This window comes from Cyprinus carpio, chromosome A13, assembly GCF_018340385.1.
Source record: "Cyprinus carpio isolate SPL01 chromosome A13, ASM1834038v1, whole genome shotgun sequence".
NCBI lineage: Eukaryota > Metazoa > Chordata > Actinopteri > Cypriniformes > Cyprinidae > Cyprinus > Cyprinus carpio.
This window is the reverse complement of record NC_056584.1, coordinates 8,643,878-8,668,797: the sequence shown is the minus strand read 5'-3', so window position 1 is coordinate 8,668,797 and position 24,920 is coordinate 8,643,878. Positions and strand designations below refer to the sequence as shown.

At 37.6% G+C, this 24,920-nt stretch overlaps 1 protein-coding gene across 23 annotated transcripts in view; it reads right to left on the bottom strand.

Moving 5' to 3' along the window:
- kcnma1a (potassium large conductance calcium-activated channel, subfamily M, alpha member 1a) overlaps window positions 1–24,920 on the bottom strand; it is a 217,547-nt gene that overhangs the window by 29,260 nt on the left and 163,367 nt on the right. For 6 of the 23 annotated variants that reach the window (XM_042768609.1, XM_042768615.1, XM_042768617.1 and 3 more), the window contains exons 15-23: window positions 24,320–24,429; window positions 23,870–23,938; window positions 21,911–21,922; window positions 18,737–18,823; window positions 18,526–18,602; window positions 15,672–15,680; window positions 12,950–13,123; window positions 8,126–8,158; window positions 2,608–2,701 (exon numbers count right to left, since the gene is read on the bottom strand). In XM_042768609.1, the coding sequence (XP_042624543.1) occupies window positions 2,608–2,701; window positions 8,126–8,158; window positions 12,950–13,123; window positions 15,672–15,680; window positions 18,526–18,602; window positions 18,737–18,823; window positions 21,911–21,922; window positions 23,870–23,938; window positions 24,320–24,429 (665 nt within the window). The remainder of the gene's footprint in view (window positions 1–2,607; window positions 2,702–8,125; window positions 8,159–12,949; window positions 13,124–15,671; window positions 15,681–18,525; window positions 18,603–18,736; window positions 18,824–21,910; window positions 21,923–23,869; window positions 23,939–24,319; window positions 24,430–24,920) is intronic. The other 17 variants (XM_042768622.1, XM_042768629.1, XM_042768631.1 and 14 more) reach the window with 9 other exon arrangements.

Here is a 24,920-nt window from a genome sequence, read left to right as displayed (position 1 = left end):
TAAATATATGTTTAAAAATGTAATTTATTCCTGTGATGCAAAGCTGAATTTTCACCAGTTGTTACTCCAGTGTTCAGTGTCACATGATCCTGAAAAAATCAAACGGACATCATTTATTTGAAATAGATTTTTTTTATAACGTAAATGTCTTTACCGACACTTATGTCCAGTTTATTTATTTATTTATTAATTTTACTTAATTTGAATGGTTGTGCATCACGGTTTCAAAAGCAAACACTGTTTTGAACATATTAGAATGATTTCTAAAGGATCATGTCACACTGAAGACTGGAGTAATGATGCTGAAAATATGCTGAAAGAAAAATGTTTTGAATGTTGGTGCACCTTCCACTTGATTTCATTTTTGCAAACAACCAAGACAAAAGCACTTTACGTAGAAATTTCATCTGAAAATAAAAGGCTTGGACTACTTTATAGGAAACTAGCAGGTACCGTAAGCAAGACAAAGTTCTCCATTTAATTGGTATGTCCAGAGAAGCATCCTAGATGTGCATTTGGGGAAAAAGAGAGCAAGAGAGAACAGAAGTTGAGAGCCGGGTGAGCTGCTTTTCAAACAGCGTTCAGCTATTCCAGCGCATCACTCGGCAGTCACTGGCTCCCCGAATCCCTCACCAGCAGCCTATGAAAGCAGCTCCTCGCTTTGAAAATTTTCCCTATCATGCAAACTGACAAAGGCATGCTTTTCAAAAACCCACAGCCAATCTGTTGATCATTATTTATTTACGACGGCCTGGAGGCGCAGAAGCCTGTAAAAACCACACTTGATATGGTATACGCTGGCTGTTTTTCCCTTTCCTGCTTGTTGAATAAAGTATCCCTAAGGCTTCCTCAAACAATCGCTTTTCACTGTGCATAAAACACACCTAGTAAAGGCAAGGTATTTAATGTATGTTGTAATATATTGACAAGAAGGGCACAGGTTGAGGGAGTCCACGGGTTTGTCTTTGGTAATTTTGATGTTTCGCTGCAGGGCTTTGGCTTGAAAAAGCTTACACCTAGAACAGAGGACCTGTCATCCAGTACCCAAGAGCCAGCTGAACACACAGGCACCCTAAAGCACAGAAAACTTTGACACCGCTTTGAAGCGTTTCAAAACAGGGTAAATAATTCCCAGAATTATTATCACACCTGTAGATCAAAGGGAGATGCATACATTACATGGCAAACGGGGACCTTCAAATCTGCTCAGAAAAACAGTTTTGTGCTGCAAGTTAAGGAATAAAAACCAAAGATCCTTCTAAGCAATCGCTGAAAGCTATTTTTTTTTTTCATTCCACTCGCAGTTTATTGTTTAAAACCGAGAGCGAAAAGAAACAATTGAACATTGATCATTTTCACTTGGAAAGCAGACTAAAGGGCAAGATCCTCTGCAGGGCTGACAGTTTACGGTACGTAAAATTCAACAATTGCTTCTTCTGGGGGGAGATTCATGTTGGAGACCCCTGTCTGGGGTACTTATTATAAGCTACAGCGAAATGCCTTGTGGGGGGCACAAAATGAAATGACATAATATAAATATTATTTTTTTAAATAAAACCAAACAATATTACTTTTAATATAAAAATGAAAAGTAAAATAAAACTAAAAATCCCCTATTTTATTTAATTTATAATACAATATTTAAAAAACAAAACTGCCGTTTCATATAACGAATTTTAATTTAATGTTACATTTTACAACTATTACTGCAATATTTTTTAAAAATGAAATTAAAAATTACATTGAAGAAAAAAAATTACTACGTTCCATATAAAAGATTTCAATTAAAATGTTAAATGTTACTATAATTGCAATAATAATAAGCCTGCATCATAAAATGGCATTATATACTAACTGAAAGAATGTGACTGACTCTGCACTAAATTACAAAAAAAAATTATCGAAACACAAAAATGCACAGAGTCAAGCATGTTGGCTATCACTTTGTAGAAAGTTGTCCTTTCCTTTAAACCTTCAGCAACACTTTCTCACTTGACGATGTGCAACGGAGGGCATTGTCTCTGCATTTTTTACAACCTCTGCATAAACGTCTCCTGGTCACATGGGCGAAAAGCAAGTCCTTTTATCAGTCAAAATCAATTAGCAGCATTCTAATTCCACCGGACAGGATAAAAGGAAGGTAATATTTGAATTCATTTTTGATTGCAATGATACATTTCACATATGGCCTTAAGTACGAAAAACACGCCTCACAGGGGTTCCCACAATAGATGAAGAGCCCTGAGGCTAAGTAACCATGCTGGCGTCTCTGATTGGTTGGCACCGTCATTAGTGCCACCGCTGTTTAAGAACTACATGTGGACGGGACTGGGGGGAGATGACAGCTGAGACTTTAAAGCAAGAGTATTTTTCAAACAGCTTTTCATAGCTGCTTTCATGACAGAAATATTTCAGCTCTATCATTAACCGCTGACAGGCTGACAGCTCAAACGCCTCGGCCTGAAAGGCCTCCCCCCCACACTCCCTCTACACTTTCTTTTTCCTTCTCCATTCCTCCTACTCCCACCATCCCAGCACCATCCGTCCTGTCTCTCCCTCTCTTTCCTTTTGAAGGCTGGAGGGAGCGTCTTAAAATCAATGTCTTACCTCATCATTTTGGGTGAGCAGTTGGGTGAATTTCGCATGCCTCCGTTGCGTTGCTTCTTTTTGGGTGACAGTGTTGATGGATGCTCTTCTTCGACTGCAAACACATGCAAAGAGTGTCAGACTGTGGACAGCCGGGATTGTAAAGTGTGCTGGAGATGACATATTAAAGAACACAAAAGCCAACACTCAAGCAATCATTGCAAAAAACACTCAAATCTGTGAAGACCTCCAAAAATAGAAAGAGAACAGTGTTAGTGTGGACAAAAGTACACTTAAAGAAGGCAAGTACAGACCTGAAGGACAACCATTAAGTTTTACACCTTGTTTTCCATGAATTTTCTTTTCAAAGAGTTGGTTTGAGCGATGTGTGAGTGTATTTATTTCAGTCCATATCAAACTCTCTTTTTCCTCTCTGTCATTGTTTGGAGGGCATGAGCTTGAGCAATGACAGAGGGGAAGAAAAAAGAAAAAGAAGAGTAATTTGGTGTGTGTTTTTTAATGGATGACTACATAGCAGAATCCATCCTCATCACTCAGAGAGCCGTGAGTGATGGCTCCGCTGTGAGTCTGTCCCCCGTACCACAAGCACTCTCAGCGCTGAACTGAGCCTTGTCTTACTGAAACGCCTCTCCAGAAGGACGTTACTGAGGGGCCTGTGAATGTCACAAGCTCTCTGCTTTATCAACACATCATGTGCAAGAGTTGAGGGCCTGAAGGTTGAGCTTCATCTGAGATGCTATGGATATAGTAAAGTGAAATATTCAAAAACTATAGCTTTGGTAAGTTTACTCTAAAAGGTCTGTCATTATTTAGTCAGTCTCATATCATTTGAAACCTGTATGACTTACTCGTTTAAGGAACACAACAGAAGAATTTTTTTAAAAATGTGGACGCTTCTCTTTTTCATATGACAATGGCATCAAAATGTGGCCTTCGCATCTAAAGGTGCAATATCAGAATTGAACATGAGCACTAATGAAATCTGTGAGCGACAGAGAAAAGCTTAACAACTTAAATTTAAACTTACATTTTATTTATGGTGGTTTAACAACTATGGTCATTCTGAAGTGTCACTGTATGGATCAGAAAATCATTACTTCAAAATTTCTACTCTCCTACTATTTTTTTAGGAAGAATTGTTCCTTTAAGTTGAGGAGAAAGTGTTCAATATGTTTTGATAAAAACTATTAAAACATTTTCTGTCCTGAAACATTATTTATCATTTCCATGTATACCACAGTACGTTTTATTTTCATATTATGCATATTATACATCTTTTTTTTATTATTATTTGTATTTAAGTATGATACCAGATACTGAACACAACATGGTCTGATTTGTATTAGAGATAGAAACCCAAACTCTCAAACACTGCAAGCTTGCTTTAGTGTGGCTCTGTTAGAAATTCATCAGCACAGCAAAATACTGCAAACACATATACTTGTAGGTCTCTGATTTCCCTTAGTCATCTAATTGTTCTAATAATAATAATAAAAAAAGACAAACTAAACAAAAAGACGCTGTCTGTGTCTTTACCAAATGCCAGTGCCTGACATTTGCAATTACACTGTGGAAGGAGCAATGTGAGACAGTAATCAACTTTAAAAATATCACTACTGATAAGATGGCGATGCAGTGGCCCTTTGTTCCGTGTTATGGTTGTTAAGCGAGTGGCCTGGCTGAGCTGGACCGCTCTCTCCTGCCCTTGCTCTTCCAAATTAGGTGGCGGAGATTTACGAGCTACAGTGGTGCCCTTCAGTAAGAGGCTTAACAATGAAATAACTCCACCTGCAACACGGCCATTTCAGAAAGTCTCTGCTTGTTCCAAATTACATTATGGCACTTTTACAACCTCAATCAAAATAGGATCAGCCCACCAAAGTGTGATTGCTGTTCCGTACCACGGGCACCTATAGCCCTTGTTTTTTTGTGTGTCTCTGATCAGCAACGGGCTGATTCCTGCTTTAACGCACAACAACATTCAAAATAATTCACTTTATAAAAAAAACAAAATACTTTAATAAATAATTACTTTTTTAATTGTTTAATTACTTAAACTTATTTTTGTGCCTTTTAATTTTTTTACTATAATTCTAAACACTTTGTAAAATTTGGGGTGTTCATGGCAACTGGCTTAGGTTTAAAAGTCTGAGACCACATTGGTGGTCTACTTTAAACTTGGAAAAGAGCAGGGAAACGTACATAAAACAATATGAAATATTTAAGATATGTAATGAAAAAATACATTGGATTAGTTCTAATAGTCTGAGACCCATTGAAAATCTCATTTAAACCTGGAAATAAACTGAAAACACTAAAATTAATATTCAGAAATAAATAAGGTATTTAATGAAATAAATAAATAATTAAATAAAATTATGTAATGACATAATACATATACATATATACACACACACAAAAAGATGTAAACAAAAATATTTAAGATATGTAATGATATTTTTTTTTTTTTTTATTAATTAGTGCCCAAAATAAAATGTAAAAAAAAAAAAAAGGGCATTTTAATTAGTGGCATAAAAAAAAAAAAAAGGGCATTTTAATTAGTGGCCTTGGAACCCCACTGTGTGTGTAGGCTAGCTATACTGGAACTTCTATACTCCTAACGATGGCAGTTTCGGTTACACACATTACACACACTCACATTTAGTGTTGGGGCAGGGTGTACATTAGCCACTAGCTGCTCTACATGCATGCAGCAGTGACTGCAGGGACCATGCAGGAGGAAAGGGTTGTCTGCAGCAGCACTGACTAATGCGTCCTAAGGTGCCACCTACAGTGTGTGTGGGTGAGCGTGGAGGACAAGGCGCTGGGGCGGTAGCGGTATTTTCCGGGCAGGCTGCGGGCCCGGTGCAGACCAGCCAGGCTGAGTCGTGACTGTGAGGGTGGCGCCGGAGGGAGAAGACTTCCTTTACGGTTATTAACAAGAGGTACGGCAGTCGTGGAGCACTCCACAACCGGCAGCACACTGGGAAGAGTGCTGGGAACAGCTATGTTGTTGGCCAGTTTGATTGAGCGGTTTTGAAAAGTTGCTCTAACTTCCTCCTTTACTGTCAAACAGTGGAAAACAAAAACAATGAGAGATGACTGTGAATTGGGTCAGTGACATACAAGATAACGAAAAGGAAAAATATTTTTAAAATATAGATTAAAACACTCATACACAAGTTATTAGAAAATGTTCTTTGTAGTCATGTTGGTTTCATATGGTTTTGAAAATCTTTTATATTATTTTTAAGAAAAGTTTAAATTAAATGACCCTAAACATTGCATGTGTAAGTTAAATGTATTAACATTTTCTTTAAAGCTTAAAATGTGAGTATACATATCCTTTACATAATTTTCAAAAAGGTTTTAAATATACTAAATTTTTATCATTCTTATTATTATTTTATTTATTTTTATTAACATTAATTATTATCACATGAATATCATGAATCTTTTGGGCAGTCACACCACATGACATTTTACAACCTGAACGAAACGTGTTCTAAGAAGGTAAAATAATCAAATATTTTAAGAGGCTGTAAATTAAAATTAAAACCCTGGTTAAAAAAAAATAACAATAAAATAAAGTGTTTTACATAAGACTTAAAATTGCTATATAGAAGTCACCTAAAAGCACATGCCATTAGTGCTTCTAAACTAAATATATTATGATTAAAACATCGAAGCATATATAATTTATCACTGAACTGCATGAGAATCACATAAATATTTAAGTATGAAAATACAAGATGGCATGATTTTCATTGTTGCGTCATTTATTTCCCCCTTTGATTACCATTTACAGACAGATCCACAAATCTGTGTGCCATAAAGGCAACCGCTGCACATTTGAATAATTGACGATGACCCCTCAGTTTTATTAAACACTACTTAACCACTTGGCAAGTGCTTTAGGTGAAATGTTCAATATGACATTAGCTTTTCCATTGCTAATAAACATTAATTAATTAGAAGCACTTTCTTCCCTGCCTGCTCTGCGACAAGACAGAACAAAGCATGAACATACTATTCCTGATCACCGTCACAATGAATCAGGTCACAATGCAGGTAGGGATCTGCTTGCACAAGGGAACACAGCAATCTCTTTACATTCTGCCTCAATATACGGCAAAGCCGTGTTGAAACAATGTATCTAAAAACCAAAACTTCACACAAAACATGAAAATGTCTTAGATTAAGCTGCAAAAAGGACCAAAATGACAACAATCTGCAGTCTGATGGATGGGACTATGTTGTGTGTATAAAGGACCTGGAGTGTTTCACACGGGAACTTATCAAGCTCACTGCCTGCCATCCCAGCCATAAGACCCCAGCCTAATGCTATCTACATAAAAGGCAAGAGGTTAACCAATATCTGGTGTAAGTGGAAAAAGCAGTTTCCGCCCGCTCCCCAAACCTTGCTCAGAGCAATAAATAGATGGTTATTTTCTGCCGTCAGCTGCCGCATAGATTTAAAGACCGCCACAGATAACTCCTGGATTCATCTGGCCCCTGTCAAACACGAGTAGCATTATACAGAGAACATGCGCTGTGGCACTTTCACTGTGGATTTACAGTAATCCAGACGGCAACTGTCCCTTTATGAAATGCAAATCCTGTGACGAGCCACAATTGTGCATTCTTGTCAAGGCTATTGTTAAATTATAGAAAATACATCTGTGAGAAAATGCATTTTAAAACTTTATCAAATTTTATGGCTGCTCTACTTAAGTCAATTCGGCATGCATACATTTTTGAAAAATTTTAACATTTTAATCACCTTAAATTCTCCTACTTATTAATAATATTAGCATAAGATTTTTATTATATCTTTTAATTATTTAATTATTTTAATTATTTTGCAGTTTAAATCTTTTTTTATTTCTTTTTTTGTCCTCCAGGTTCATGAAGATAACAAAAAAACATTTAAAATGGTTTAAAAATAAATTCTCACTTCAGCTTTTTTCATCAATTATGCAAATACATCAGCATACATATAAACATGAAATGTAATAGCAATTAAGCTAAAGCTCTCTCAGCATTATTTGGTGACTCATTTTCCTAAAACACATTCAGCTGTGAACCAAACCCCAGACTGCCGCTGAGATCCCATTTCCCCTGGAGTTGCAGCGCCATCTGCTGTTGGCGGCTTCACAATACAGAAACACGTGCAATACCTTACAGCATTTCTAGCTCTTCAATCATCCCTCGCAAGGACACAGAGCTCTGTATGCAACATCTGGATTTCATATGGAACCTTCTATTCAGCACCTGACCTTTCTCGTGCACATGTTTTAAAGTCGAGCAGCCCCTCTGATGCATTTGACCAGAACCCAGTGCTGAGAAACTGTCATCACGGCCCCCCTTCCCATCAATCCCAAGTAATCTACAGAGAGCTGAGGATGGCAGCTTTTGTGCTGTGATGCTAGTGGGGGTAAAATCGAAAGCAAAGAGCCAAAGCAGGCAGGTTGCATGAATGAATGAGGGAATGAGGAAAACAGAAAAGTACACTTACGTGATCTGACATATCCGTTAAACTTGTATTTGGCTGAGGGGAATGCAGAGACCAATGAGAGGATACAGAGAGGAAGAGAGAGAGAATGAGGGTGAGACTGATAGCAGAAAGACAGTATATCACACTCACACTAGAGCAGAGAGGACGAAAAGTCAAGTTAACAGCAGTTAAAGCAAAGAAGTTAATGAAGATAATTATATAAGCAAGAGATGATTAAAGAAACAAAAAAAAACAAAAGAGATGATTGGTGGAGGGACTGGATTTAAATGAAAAGCAATGAAAATCAAGCTGCCTGTTCAGTGTTTCCACAGCACGGATCCAAAGACCTATGACGAATATACTGCCCTAATCCGACCAACCTCACGAGGATCATTACGGTATTTGGAGTTTGGTTAGAGAAAAGAACGCTTTGATAAGTCAAAATTTATCCTTGACACCCAATTTGATGAAAACCAGTGAAACTCATCAGTCAGATCTTAGCAATCTCGAGGCTTAAGCAAATATTTAAATGACAAATTACAGATGTTTCCCATCACATAATTGATTCTGTAAAAATTAACCCCCTGCCGGCTGATCATTTTTGATCGGTAATTACTATCACGTCAACTGCAGATGAACGCCGACCTGTAGGCATGTCATGCTGGGAGAATCAAGATTATTATATGCTACAAACTTGTGACAAAGTAAACAACTTTAATGTGAAAAATGCTAGCGATAACAATACTTATTAATATTTAACATTACAATATTTAAAAATATATATTTTTAAATGAACCAACAAATTTCAATATTAAATAATATTTTAATACATCAATATTTATTAACAACATTTTCAAAAGAATATAAAAAAAATTTAGTTGATCTATTGGTAACTGATTGGGTTGTAAAAAGTAGACATTTATATAATGCTTAATATTATTCAGTAGCCTGCGCTGCATAATTACATAACTTTGGACAAATGAAAAGTCATTTTAGAGAAAAAGATCAGGCCAGTTTGATTAAACTTTATGAGGCCAAACTATTTCTGTTTTTGAAATAATGAGCACCGAATCATTTAAAATAAGACCAGGAATGCATATTAAGCAGGTAAATGGTGTCAATTTTAATTTCATGTTGACTTTAAGTCATATGTTGCATATAAAACTATGTATGCGGGTTTGTTGCAGATAATCATAATGCAGGATGTTTTGGATGCATGTAGGCTGCTCTGTACTGCTGCCCCCATCGTTGCAAAGACTCATCTTTCGTTATGAGTACTGTATCTGATGCCATAAAGGTCACGGTGCAGGCCCAGGGCGGGGCGGTGACACAAGAGCTCAAGCAGGGGCCCCGTGCCGGTCCTGGCATATGTCGCTTGCGATCTACGGGCGCAGGAAGAGTCGGCCGACTCTCTGGCTAGCATCTGTCCTATACGGTGGAGGGGATGACCGGCCCTGCTCCTGCCTGGTGGTAAGGAACTGTCAGGTTGAGTTTCATGACACACCAGCTGAGCTGGGGAAATGAAAATGCAAACATAATTTTCATGTCAGGCTGCATAAGAGCCGACGGTGCCGAGTTCTACCCTGCAAGGAGCGGACAAGATCCACTCGCCCCGCCCTGCCATGCTCGTCACATCCTCGGCAAACTCTATAACCAACCAGAGCAGGCAGGAGGACAGGAAAAAGAGAAGGAAAAAAATCCAAAAAGCCGCAACCCCTCTCAGTGTGCCAGGCGACTGTTGTTTACAAAACAGACATGTCTAAGATTGCCCTGCTGGAAACTTCCTTGTGAAGGCTCATAAGTTCAAAACAGGAATTAATACCCTTTGTGATGCTGAGCACCTTGAGAGTCTTTAAAGCTCGTGTAATGAGGGGATAAGTCTCGGCAGGTGGAGCGGAGGGACTGTTATTGTCATTGTAACTTAGAGCGGAGGCAGCTAGCTCACTCGTTCAGGATATTTGCTCCCTAAAGCCTGCACTTGCAGAGATAACAAACTCTTGTTAATAGTGTGCAGTGCACCAGAGCTATAATGAGTGCTCCATTGCTCCCTACTCCTTGTCAATGACTGTCTGGGCTTTGACTGCAGCCAAAGGAGTGCAAGAAAGACAGTGTCGACTTCTCACGCATCTCATTTTCATACTAATAATTCTTTGTCTGGCTTTGGCAGACATGAGCATTACCATCCTGAGTAATGCATGCAAAGAATCAGAAAAAAAAGGTGCACGAGGGCTGTTTGAGAAAGCACCCATCAGGAAACATTACTTCTGTAAGACAGAGTGCATTTACTGCCACGCGTTTCATGCATTCAGCAAAATTACTGCATCCAGGGGAGTAGTATTTATTTCAGCAATAACTGGGCTACTCTAATGTGCAGGTATAAGACCACCATATCATGCCTAGCGCAGGGATGTGATGATATTTATGCTTTCAGACCCATTTGGGGTGTGGGAACACATAATCGGCAATTTAGCGGAGAGTGCCACTAAATCGTCAGTTTAGTTGTGAAAGTTGCAAATTGAATTGATGCAAAAAGTCAGAAAATAGCACAAAAATAAGATAAATAAGGTAGCACTTCTGCCCCACATGTTCAAAAGAACAAAATCATATTTTTTGGGAAAACTGCTATAAAATAGACATACAAATGGAAGTTGTAGCCACTGAGGAAGCCACGGTGGCTTTTTAAAAAAAGGTAATAAATTACTTGTGGTGTGAAACATGTCCACAAAACAAATATAGATGAAAATAAACTACATAGAAAAAAATATGCATATTAAATATATACACACGCCAGTCTTATGTTAGTATTACTGAGATACTATTATATTTTTTGATTAATATTTTGAATCTTTTGAATTTTCCATTTTCATTTCAAATTTACTTAATGTTTTAGTAATTTTATTATTTGCCATTTTTTATTATTAAAAGTATTTCAGTTTTAGTTTTTAGTTATTTTAGTTTTTCAAGTTAAACTAAATTAAAATGAGAAATGTTGCCTTGCCAACAAGCTGAGATTAAAACAAAAAAAAAGTTTTTACCTTTTTTTTTTTCTTTTTTTCAGTTAACATTTTAAAGTTTTAATTTTAGTTTTAGTTAACTATAATAACCCTGATACACACAAAAACAATGCCAAATTGCAAATATTCAGAACAAGGTCAATAACGTGATGACGTGCTCTGAGAATTTAACCAGAAAATCATTATTGACTGAGCAAAATCAAAGTCAGATGGAGGAACTCTGTGAATTCGTAATCATAGAGATGTAATGCTAGATCTGAGACGAAACCGATGGGAGAGAGTCAAAACAAAGCCACAGCTGGCATTAGCTGTCAGCCTTGGCAAAATGCATTTAATTCAGAAAAAAAACACAGCGGCAAAAACCAACGAAGGATGACACTATGTGAAGAGATCAGTAACTATGTAATGACCAGTAACTGGTATCCAGGGATGTCATCACAGACCAAAACACAAGACACAAAGTCACCTCATCATAGGGCTTGATGCTAATCTAAGCTGATGTGGTGAACAGTCGGAAGGCAGTTGTAGAGGAAATGCGATCGCCTGAACTGACCCTTGCTTTTATAGTAGGTCGCACCGCTGCCATTCCTAATTGACAGACGCTTTAGTATTTCACATCTGCTACGGCTTAATGAGAAGACCTCTGTTCAGCGCTGTCCTTTACACAACTAACTGCTTCAGTCATCTGACCTCATCCAATAGCCTGAGTCACCGCCATCTCAATTGAGTTCCTGTCAGGAGATCTCTTTTTAACTTTCCCATTGAGCCTGACAGTCCCACTGTGGTATACAAGGCATTAAATAAAGCACATTGACTTTTTCTCCACTGATTGCTGGCTAAGAGAAAATCATCAAGGAAGATCAGATCCTGTGGAAAGGGGGAGAGTTTGACGTGTTTTTTTTTTTCAATTGCACCTAAATGTGGACTTTACAGAAGGAAGAGGTTTTATTTCAGCCAGTGGAAATGGTGGAGGCATTAATGGCTTGCGGTTGTAAAACATGATTGTCCAAGAATAGCAGAAAAGACATTGCCATTATATACTTACACTCTATGAACAGAAGAATCTCACTAAAGATCCCTTTCAATCACAATCAAGCATCTGGCATGCAAATTAAACTTGATTTTAGTAAATAATGGACATATATTGTTTGACTTTTTTTTCCATTTACTAATATTCTTCCAATTATGCTCAGTGAACAAATATAGTCAAAAGGGATCTTGATCAGTGAGATAGACATTTGCTTGTTTCTAATATTTCAAATTGGGCAAGATATCCCGAAATAACTGAGCACATTCAAAATTCAAAGACCAAAGGATTGTGTGCAGTGTTTGAACCTGGGGGAAAAACAGTTAGCCATTTGATTGCATCTTCCTTAATCTGAAGAAGGTCTTCAAAAATCACATGAACGTGAAAACATTGTCAAAACATTATTAGTGTCAATGTACACATTTTAGCCCACAGATGTTTTGATTAAAAGCACATCATACAGTTATTCAACAGATACATGTACACCCGCCATTTAAAAGTGTAAACACCAAAACAGTGACTGCATAAAGGTCACCAGCACCGCACAAGTGCTCCACTAACACAGCATGCGCTAACACAGTCCTACTGCACCTACTGCAGCACTTACACAGAGAAGCCACGTCACTTCAACTACCACCAATTCACCAAACAAAAAAGAATATGTACTGGTGTACCAACCATAAGCCACATATACGGAAATAATGGAGGAACGAAACACGCAGCACATGAAACACGGCACAGACACACACGCACACTCACAGGTCATGGACATCGAACGGCATGTGGTTTGGCGATCAAACTTACAGGCACGTAAACTGGTTGAGCAATCATGAACAGAGACAGAAGAAAGTGGGAAGGCCCTCTGAAGACTGTCCATGTTACTATGTACACTGCCTGACATGCACGAGCAGTCGTGCTCAGAGCGCCCGCAATCAAAACAACATGCCAGTTTCATTCGCTTGTAGACGGACATCTTGGCTACAGTCATGTGTTGGATGAGAGGAGAGGAAAGCAGCAGGTTAATGGCAAGGATCAAAAGAGTTTTTCAACCAGGGAAGGTAACTTTTTCAAAAACAGGAACAGAAAGTGCAATGCCTTAGCAGCAAGCACTGACAGACTTGACCCACAGATGGACCACTGTGCTCCCGCTTGAAATGTGCTTCTGATTCCGTTCATACTGCAGAAGTGAAGTTCGATCCGAATTTGAATATTCATACCAAATCAGACTTTGAAAACATCTAATAGAGGGCTTGTTTAGGCAGGAAGCAGTCATCTCATTGGGGTCAAGCCATGCCCTAAGGCTGATCATGTCATAAAAGGTCAAAAGGTCAGATATGACAATATGATCAGGGGTTGGGGCAAGGGACATTCAGGCAGAGAGGAATGGGTGAATGTTTTCAGCAGCAAAACCTCTTTGGATAACATCCTCTGCATCTAAAAGAGAGGATCACGTACCTGTATCCCATCATGCAGCAGCAGGTTATCGGCATCACAACGTGCTACAGGCTCTAATGTAGGTGCTCTATTCTGTGTCAAACTCTGCTCAATCAGGGATTGGTTGGGATATTTGTGTGGTAACATGCCAATATGCTATTTCTTCGGCCCCTGATTAGAAGATGCTTTCACATGCATTGCGCATTTGATTTAAACATACAGTGCGTGGAGTATATGTATGCATTTCTTTTTTGGGGGGGGGTTCTCAAAGGAGCTGTGGTGAGAGACTATAGCAGCATTTGATTGCTGTGAATTGGACTAAAAACAGTCCTCGGTATGCATTCTCCTGGTGCCACCTTGCTAACGGACCATAATCAAGTCTGGCACCCTCAAAAGTGCAAACAATCCACAGGGAAAAGCCTGCTTTTGACTTCCATCTGAGGTTATGAGCCCGAATTAAGAGACAGATTTCAGTTGTATGCTGGAAAGATAATACGATAAATGACTTGGCCTTTAGAGCCATAACCTCAGGGATTGTTATACGTATAGAACCATGCAGAATAGCTGAAATTAAGAAGAACAGGCATGCAGTGGGAGGCGACCGTGGTCGTATCTCTTGAAACGGCAGCCCGGTCAACTGTTTACAGGGCTGAAACAGATTAAGGCAATGCAAAAACATGCAGCAGTGGGGCTACTAAATTTCATGCTGAAATCTGTTGCTTCAGAGTTTGAGGGTTGACATTCATCAGAGTACATAGTATGTGGTTATGTTAGTCAGTGAGACATGGAGGGCGGAAGAGACACAAGACAACATGATGATGTGAGTGACTGAACATGACTACACAGAGAGCCTAATTACTGAAGCCTCTTTAACAGGACAACCCGATTTAGCAAGAATGCTCTCAGCACCCCTAACATCTGTCCTCACCCTACAGCTTCCCCTTATTCAAAGCAGGCTGCATCGTATGTTAAAATACTAATGGACAGGAACATATTTGCAAGCTTTACGTTTGCACATAATAGCCTATTTTGACCTAATGCTTACAAGAAAAACTCTTAAATCAGGAGTAATATTAGATATAGTGAAGCCTTGCATGCTTAAAATACTTAAAACAAACACACCTCCATCTGTAAACCAATATAAAGCAAACAACGCCCTGGCTCCTTAGGGAGACCTACATAAAGAAACCTATATGACAATTAAGAAGACCCTACATTGCACATTGGCTGATAGCAATCTTGCTAAATAGGTTTATGAGGACCTCAGAGTTCCCATTCGGTTCCCATATAATTTGTAGAACTACAGTGGCATCTAGTGGCCAACGTTGTGTACAGAAAAGGTCAACACCACCATGCGCGTAACGTTGAAAGAGTTGCACCTAGCAGTGCGGGCAGTGAGTATAAAAGGAACATTTCAATTCTGCTGATGGTGGTTGTGTCGTGTATAGAGTCTGGGCAGGGGCAGGGTGGTGGAGACAAAGGGGAGGCTGTAGGCAAGAGGGAGACCAGATTGTTTTGATTGTGTTTTGGAGACGATGCTCGTTAAGCCTAAGAATTTGAAGAACTTCCCACAGAACTCTGAAAATACAGCAGCATGCAAAATTACCTCTGACAGCGAGGTGATGGATTCAAGTGGACTTAACCTCCCCCCCTTGGCACTCGTGAAGTCCATGACTAATAGTAGCAAAATCAATCGGTTTGTTTGACTTTTCAGATTGTCGTGACATTCATTTCAGGTTTCATTGAGTTTCGGGAGGGTCAAACAACCTTTGAAATGAATCTCCGATTTCAGAATGGTGCTGTGAGTAAATCTTTGGGAGGATTTGTGTTATTGGTCACGGCCTCATTGTTCTCTCCTGTTAAAGACTGGTTTGAAGGGGGGTCAGGGCTGGGTCATATTCAGGCCAGTAAATTCTGCTGTATTGTTTTGGGCTGAGGATAGTGGAGAGATGAAGTGTAGGAGAGATGCAGCAGCTAGACTGATACATGCAACATATATATAGATATATACATATATATAGAACTATTATCAGAGTGAGACAGTCAGACAGTCAGACTGTACTCTGGCCACAGGAAACCCATTTTTACTCACAATATGTCACTACCAGTGAGAGGTTTAAATAAAGAGGCGGTATTCCAAGGCAGCAAGGAAGAAAATACATCAAGAAGTATGTCAATGACCATAAAGAGAACACAAACTTCCATTACAGCAATGGAAACCTCATCTCCTTTACTGTAAGGCTACTGGCCTCTTCTTAGGTGACATTTGGTTTTGGGAGGGTGCATATAATCAAAAACATTTTATTGGGGTGAAAAAAAGAAAATAAATAAATAAATATTTTAGCCACTGTGTAAAAGTTCGGGGTCTTGAAAGAATCTTGAAAAATAAAGTATCACAGTTTCCACAAAAATATTAAGCAGCACAACTGTTCTCAACATTGATCATGATAAGAAATGTTTCTTGAGCAGCAAATCAGCATATTAGAATGACTTCTGAAGGATCATGTGACACTAAAGACTGAAGTAATGATGCTGAAAAAACATACTGTAATCCCTCATTCATTCATTCATTCATTCATTCATTCATTCATTCAAAAATCAGCTTTGCCATTACAGGAATAAATTACATTTTTAAATAAATTCAAACAGAAAAGAGTTATTTTAAATTGTTACAATATATCACAATATTACTTTTTTTACTGTATTTTTGATTAAACTAATGCAGCCTTGGTGAGCATAAGTGCCTTCAAAACATAAAAAAAAAATGGAGGTCTACCTGTTGTCAAAGTGCATCATCTGAAACAGCATATATAATTTTCAAATGATGTAGATGTAAACATAAACATAAAAATAAATAAATAAATAAATAAATAAACAAGGTTTGCAGTTAAAGGCAGCTGTTTAAGTGTGCACAGTGAAAGGTCACTGGGAATGAATCTGAATTATTCATCTTGTGACTAACTGGTTTGGACAAATGCTTATATAGGTCATGTAATAACAATGCATCATTCCAACATTAATGTTAATGCATGCTCTACTTAACATAAATATTGCTTCACTCTACTCAGCCAAGATTAGCAAATGAAAACAAACATTTAGGTGTTGCCACATGTACATATAATTAAGAGGGTGTTTAAGGAAATACATTTCTATCAAATGATATAAATGTCTGCAGGATCTGCTCTGACAGTGGACTACACTCTGAGCTATTAATCTCTCTTCTACTTCAGTGACTTCCTGTCAGAAAGTGTTTTCACCGGGATGAGGCAGCGGGACATGACAGTGGTGCGTCCGACCGGCACTTGCGCTGGGCGTTCTGGGTAAACAGGGTGGATATGATTGGTAAAATGATCCTGAGCCAGGAGTGTGTTTTCGGTGTGTCTGGTGAGGGTGGGCCAAGCTGCTATTGCCTTTTGTTTTTCCACTTGACTGGTGTCATTACCTCTGCCTCTCCCCTGCTGAAGCTACCATAAGCTGACAACCTCTCTCTTCAACCCTGCTAATCATGTGATTCCCTCTCTACATCTCTATCTCTCTCCACCATTAGCACGCTGATGACTGGCTTTCCTCAAGAGTCTCACTCTTTCACCTTGTCATCTTTATCCCTCCTTTTCTACAGTTCATTGCTTTCTCCTTATTCTTTCATATGGTTGTTCTCAAAGTGAAGAAAAAAAGCCTTAGGGGCTCTACTAATTTTGCTCATCTTTTTAAAGAGATTGCAGCAAGGCAGCAATGTGTTTTCTAGATAACTGTGGTCTTAGACATGACATCAATTTTTCCCACACTTAAGAAATTTAAGATTAAAGTGTGAAAATCTTCCACTGACAGCTGAACATTCAATCATTCAAAAAGGAAACAATTGTAATGGCATCACTGTAATATTTTCATTCTGAATTGCAATCGGTTATCTCCATTACATCTATTTGTATGCTGAATTGCAATTGGTCTCATCTTCTTTACACTGTTGTCAAAAAGTACAACAACAGTAACACTGAAAGACAAGTACAATTAAAAAAAACACAATTTAAAATAACTGTTATTCCAGTTATTCATTATACTCAACAACAGTAACACTGAAAGACAAGTACAATTTAAAATAACTGTTATTCCAGTTATTCCTGTGATGCAAAGCTGAATTTACTTAGTCTTCAGTGTCACATTATCCTTCAGAAATCTTTCTAATATGCTGATTCATTGTGCAACAAACATTTCTTTTTCTTATCAGTGATGAAATTAGTTTTGCTACTTAGTATTTTTGTAGAAATTAATATTTTTTTCAAGTATCATTTAATGAATAGTAAGTTTATAAACAGCATTTTTGGGGGTAACAATATAAAAGTCTTTACTGTCACTTTTGATGACAGTAAATTATCAAATAAATTACATTTATAGTAAATTATTTTCTGAATAAAAACATTTATTTCTTTAAAAATCCTACCCTTCTATGTGAAAATGAAAATACTCAGATGTTTCTGCTAAGATTCAGCAGCACACATCTGATTTACACTTTACAATCCTATAAGGCCATGGGAGTCATCAAATTCAAGTAGTTGAAAAAAGGGGGGGGGGGTTGTAAGACGACTGGCTCTTTTCAAGTGTAAGCACTAAAGTTACGAAGAAAGTTCAGTTCAACTTCATTTTAATGCAAAGTTTGATTTGGTTTTTGCAAATAATATGTGAATAAAAAAAAGCAAAACTATGAAAAAAAAAATTTAAAAAAAATCTGAACTTTAAACGTTTGCTGCCTTGCAAGTGTTTTTTTCCGAGCCTGACATCAGCCTATTATTTTATTTACAATATGTAACTTTCAAAAAAAAAAAAAAAGCTACAATTCAAGAGAAACAACAATATCTGACATGTTACACAACGTCGCAGTGCCCTACAAAGTGAAAAAGAGTCGGCGGACACTTTCCGTTCAGACATGAGGGATGGTCGGGTGTACTTACTTCTCTTGCAGCCACACTTTTTAATCCTTTTGGGATCTGTGATGTCATCATGACATGCTTTGCAGTAGAAAAAGGCTCTGAAGAAACAAAGTAAAGAATTGAACATTCTGTTTCAAGTGTGCCCTTCACATTTCAGTTTTCACTAGCATTTAAAAATAAAAATAAAAATACAAGAGCTCAAGTCATTTTGATGGATTGAAGAGATGATTACCTTTTCACCTCTTTGGCATCACTGGCGATAAAGAATCCTAATGTCCCCTCCTGCATCTTAACATGATTTCCCGGGTTGATCAGAATACTGTTCAGTCAGAAAAAGGATCTTTGTCATTAAAATGAAATTCAACCTTGCCAATTCAAAACTCTAATCAAGAGGAATGGTACACGTGTTTTTGGACCTTGTTGAAAAGACTGATGAGAAAACATGCATATACTGCATCAAATTTTGATACTGGAATTGTACTTTTGTCAAAAAATAGTGCAGGGAAAGGGACCTATTCAAAAATAATGCTTAGGCCACTTGGTTTCACACAAATACAGTACAGTACACAACAGAATGACTAGCCCATTTTAATTCTTCTTCTCTCTCTCTCCATGATGTCAAGGTGATGGGATAAGAGAAAGAATTAAAATTAGGGCGGAAACAGTTCTAGGCGTTCTGGTCGACAGAAACTCATGGTGTGAGGTCTATCGCCACACAGAAGCGTAATTTAATTTCTTCTTTAGTGCGGTGGAAAGCAAGGGAATGACCAGCCCACCAAGAGTTCAGGGTGCATCCTGGTCTCTGAAACTGCGGCAGCAGCATAACTAAGCCAACACAAGCCATGCAGTTTTACTTGAAGTTGCTACATTGTTATCATTACATTTGTAGCATCAGCTAATAAGCCATGGTTATTAGGTTATGCCACCAATAATCAGTATCTGTTACTCCGACAGACTTAATTGTAAGGTTTCTCTGCTACTACATACTTAAATTTAACCTTTCTAATTATGCCACCAATAATCAGTATCTGTTACTCCGACAGACTTAATTGTAAGGTTTCTCTGTTATTTTATATTTTTATTTGTCCTGTTTAACTTTACTTACTATTTTATACAGATATGACGAACTGCATGTCATATAATCTTTCTAGCCAATATTAACACTATTTGTTTTATCTGGGAGTACCATTTGCTGCTTAATATTTTAGTTTATTTATTTATTTTTGATGAAATAGAAACATTTTGTAACAAAGTAAAAGTCTTTACTGTCAGTTTTGATCAATGTAATGCATAGCTGAAAATTTTTTTTTTTGAACGGTGTATATTAAATCAATACAAAACATGTAAAGATGGCAATTGTAAAATGAAAACTGACAGGTTTCATTTTTTTCTTTTTAATATCAAAAAGACAAAGCATTCTGAATCAAATTCAGTAAATGACCATTTTTTTGGTTGACGCAGCCTTTGCTCTGGGTCTTGGCTTCTAGCGATTGATCAATCCCAGGCTATTGTAAACAAATACCAGTCGCTGTCAAACCTAAGCTAGTGCTGTCAGTGTCTCTGTGACTTCCCTTGGTGGGCGAGGAATTTTTGATGCTTATGAATCTAATGTCAGCTTCTGCCAGATATTTGGAAGAGTCTGGTTTGTAACTGTAGAGGTTCAGCAGTGTAGACAGAGCCACTACTGAACCACTGTATCATTCCCCATTAATTAGACAGAGACGAGACAACACAACATAGCCATCAAAGGTTGCCATTTGTTAGGAATCGTCAATGAATTGAGGGGTGGCTGCAACACTTGACAAATGCCCAGTGTGACTAGAGCGCCAAAGCCAGAGAGCCCAGACGAAAGGGCTCATGAAAGACATCCTATTATTCCACAGACTCCAAATGGTGGCCAGCATCATTGGCTCTGAAAGATCCATATACTTAAATACCATTTGAAATATGCAGTCTATCAAAATCCTTTCCTCTGGGCTCGTCAAATAACCACTTCACCACAAATGAAGGCCAAAAGAGGGGGATTTAATCCATCAAAAAGCAGACATTGGCTGGTCAGTTAATGAAAATGTCAAAAGCGCTCTGTCTTGCTTGAAATCATTGTGCTGGGTCATTTATCACTAAGCTTTACATCTGATTAAATAGCCCCCTTAGCAAGAAGCAGCACATTTGACATGCCGTTCAGAAGATGAATACAAACAGACTCATTCACTAACATATTCAAACACATTGCTCCCCAAATTTGAGATTTCCACACCGTTTGACACTTATGCAATGGGCCGATCACAGACCAATTGCATGGAAACATAAGCTTCCGTTCAGACCAAAGCTCATATTATGGGAAACAAAGCAAGCATCACACATCACGTGACAGAGCATACGGGCATGCGGTTACCAAGAGCATCACAACCAAGGGCACATTTAAAAGAGAGCAGGTGCAGCCACCGCACAGCGGCATGTAGATGCAAACTGTTGCAGTAACTTCTGTGCAGTTGGATTGTTGTATAGAACACCAAACTGACAGGAAGTGACCTCACTTCATAAACATCTACTCAGAGACGCACAGGCATTTGGGGACATGATGATCGTCAGTTCCAGACAAACACTGACACTCAGATCGACCATTCAGTCACACACTCGCACTCGTCAGAATCAACATCACACACACACACACACACACACACAAACACACACACACACACACACACACACACACACACACACACAAATACAAATCAAATTCGCTCCAACACACAGACACACAAACGCAATACAGTGTTAGAGTGGTAATGACAGAAAAGGCAAAGATGGTCGCCATGAATAGTGTGGCCTTTACTAACCAATCAGTGTTTAGCATTTAATACTGCATGAATTAAAACTTGCCATATTGAGACACATCATTTCTTAATGGACAAACACTAGTATTTTCTTATATACAATGCACTGAGTACAGCTATTTTCCTAGTAGGGCACTTTTCTTAGTGCATTACGGAATAAGTGGGGAAAAAAACATGAAGTACTGTTCGCATGGAGAGCACAACGCTGAAAAAGACACAGGCAGAAATGATTTGCAGCTGATGAACACTGAAAAATAATCAAACAGGGGGGAAAAATGAAAGGAGAATAGAGGAAGTCAAGAACAAAAAACAGAGATGAATGAACATGGAGTGGATAAATGCTGTGTTGATATGTGAAAAGCACAGACGAAGAAACAAGTGAATCGAACAATAGCAACTACTCTCTCTGCCTGCAAAGAAGTTAGTGCATTAAGCACAAAGAGAATCACAATAAATGAGATAGCAAGAGATTTTGGCCATTTTTGAGAGGGAGGTGGTACAATATCCTTAAGCTTTTCTCCCACAGTTGATCTAAAGTGTAGAGGGGTGAGATAATGAAGAGGGCATACCGCTTTCTGCTTCTGCAAACAACAAGAAAACATTATACATCAAACATAGACTGGGAAAAAAAGGAGGCGAGGTGTCAGTCATCTGTATCTGCACATTAAGATCAGGAAATAAAAAAATAAATAAAAAAACACTTGTCAATCTCCAAAGTAGAGGGCAAAACAGTCACTTTCACCATAAAAAAATAAATAAATAAAATCCTTCGCATTGGTTAACTCGTATGTCCTACAAAGCAAAAATTATGGTCTAAATCCCAAAGTGTGCTTCCAAGTTTAGACTAGCCCAGGACACCAAATTGAGAGTTACACTAAAGTATATTGCTGTGCCCTCTAAAGGTTTTGCCATTATGTGAGGTATGGCAAAGCTATTAACCAAAGTTTAACAGCCATCCATTAGAAAGTAATCAAATTACAGGAACTGTATTACACCTAGTGACAGTAAAAAATAACTTTTGTTTTACAGTCTGTTGTCACGATGAATACTGGACATGACTGGTACTTTAATGTGATATTGAGGAAAAACAAGGTTCTGTGTTACACTTTTAGCAGGTGATTCATAAAGAGTGAAAAAAGAAAAACAACTAGTTCATAACTGTTGTGAATACAGATCTCTCTGAGAGACAATATGGCAAAATTGGGTAGTGGCAGGCGGTATGGGCAAAATCTTATATCACAGCATGACTCATTTTTAACATAGTAATGGTACATACGTTAAAAGCTATTTTGAGATAATCCAGAGAATTAAATACTTCACAAAATAAATACAATTCATCTCATTTGATCATTTTGTCTTTTAACTGAATTTATTGGAAAGCCTAAAAAAAAATATATATATATATATATATATATATATATATATATATATATATATATATATATATATATATATATATATTATATTAGTAATATATTATATTAGTCAATATAACTGAACGAAAAAAAAAACATTTAGTAAATATGAGTAAAAAACTACAGATTCAAAACTATAAAACTAATATTTAAAAAATGGATAGTTAAGATTAAATTGACTGGATGAGCCACATTAAAATACCAGTTAAATACTAAAATATGTAAAATACAATGGTTGCCACTGTAAACTCTGCATTTTGCCTGACAAATATAACTCAGCAAAAAATTTAAAAAAGAAAAAGAAAACTTGTTTGGCATAACATCCCACACTTTATTACATGGAATGCTCTGTGACACGTAGCCGTCCTAACCAATTTATCTATCTACTGTAAAATAAATGGTAATGCAGAATGTTTACACACATTTATAGTGTCCCATAATATATACTGTCATACTGCCAATCCCTATTAAAAAAAGGGAACAAACATAACCAGGTCTCCTGGCTGATATTTTGATGTGTGTGTGTTTTCAGGCCAACTTGTGTTCTAAACCACACTCATTAGTACACACTGTACACAAAATGTATTAGTGAGAGTTACAGTGTACAGAAACATTGGAACACAGGTTGTGGATGTGGGAAGTGGTGGTGGGATTTGGCAAAGTCAAAGTTACCGAGACAGAGTACTTCATGTTATTAGTTCAAATGGGTCACTTAACAGAATGCCACAATAGTGCTATTGATAGAAGGCTCTTTACTCTGAGAGTAAACCCTCATCAATACAGCACAGTGAGTCTGAGCAGATGTCATGGCTCTTTGGCTACACAGTGACTCTTACAGACAGTGATCGGCAATTGTGATGCTGTGAGAGTCGAGCTGAGGCAAACTTCCTCCAGTGACAGAACGTAACATGCTGCTGTCTCCATAAGATCGATTTCAACTTGAAACCAGATTAGATTACTTGCAGAGAGATTTAATGATGAAAATTTCTAGCAAGTAAAAAAGGATAACTATACTGAAGGGGGTCTATAGGACCAAAGAGTGACACAACTGCTTTGCCCCTCTTTGGTCCGTATATTGTGAATTGTGGAGTTGAAGACCAAATGAGAACAAACCTGCTTTCCCTCTGCTCTGACTTGTACTCAATAGCGATCAACAACAACTTGAGCTTCACATAGCACAGCCTGAAACAAAGAATAGACATTTAGTGTGCAGAAGTCATCATTTAGCTATTTAAATTCACAAGACCCATTAAATGGTCATTTAAAAAATAATTCATGTTTATCTAGTTGGTTATTTCATTGGTTCAAAATCTTGCTTTAAACATGAAAAATTTAATTTGCTCCAATTGGCAGTGATTGTGTCAAACAGCAGTTTCACATTAAGTGTGGACAAACAAAGTGTTTGTCACATCACGTCTGATTAGGACATGTGATAGTCCAGGTCTTCAGTAAATTTGGCAGTATATTAAAAGGCAAGAATTTATGATTTTACTATAATGTGTTTGTATACAGAGTAACGACATGGTGTAAAGCTCCCGTGCTTTAGAGCAGAAGCATACTTACTCACAAACTGTAGGAAATGAAAGCCCCACAAAGGCACTGGACAGATACTCAGTGTACATTTCATTGGCCACTCCCTCCAGATAATACTTCTGCCATGTGTCCTCCTCAATCTGAAAAAAAAAAAAAAAAAAAACTGTTGGATTCAGATACACACAGTCAGGGAGGACAACATATTTCATTTGATGGGAATGAACAGATAGCAATCAGAACATGTCCAAACATTTTTACAAAAAGACAAAATTATCAAAAACAGAAAATTATAGGGATATTTCACTCAAAAATTAAAATTCTGTTATCATTTGCTCAACTTCATGTTTAAACCCATAAATTTGCTCATCAATAAATTGAGATATTTTAATGAAACCTGCGTGCCTCTATTAAAAATCCATTTCACCAAACCATACATATATAATAAAAGAAAACCATATGAATCAAGCACTTTAATCCAAGTTTTCTGACAAGACACAATTGCTTTATATTATATAAGGGATTTTGTCTCTTCAGAAGATTTTGAGATTGAATAGATTAAATGTAGGCTTTTATTTACATAAAAACACTGATCAAAAACTCATACATAGAGCTCATTAAATATGGTAAGTGG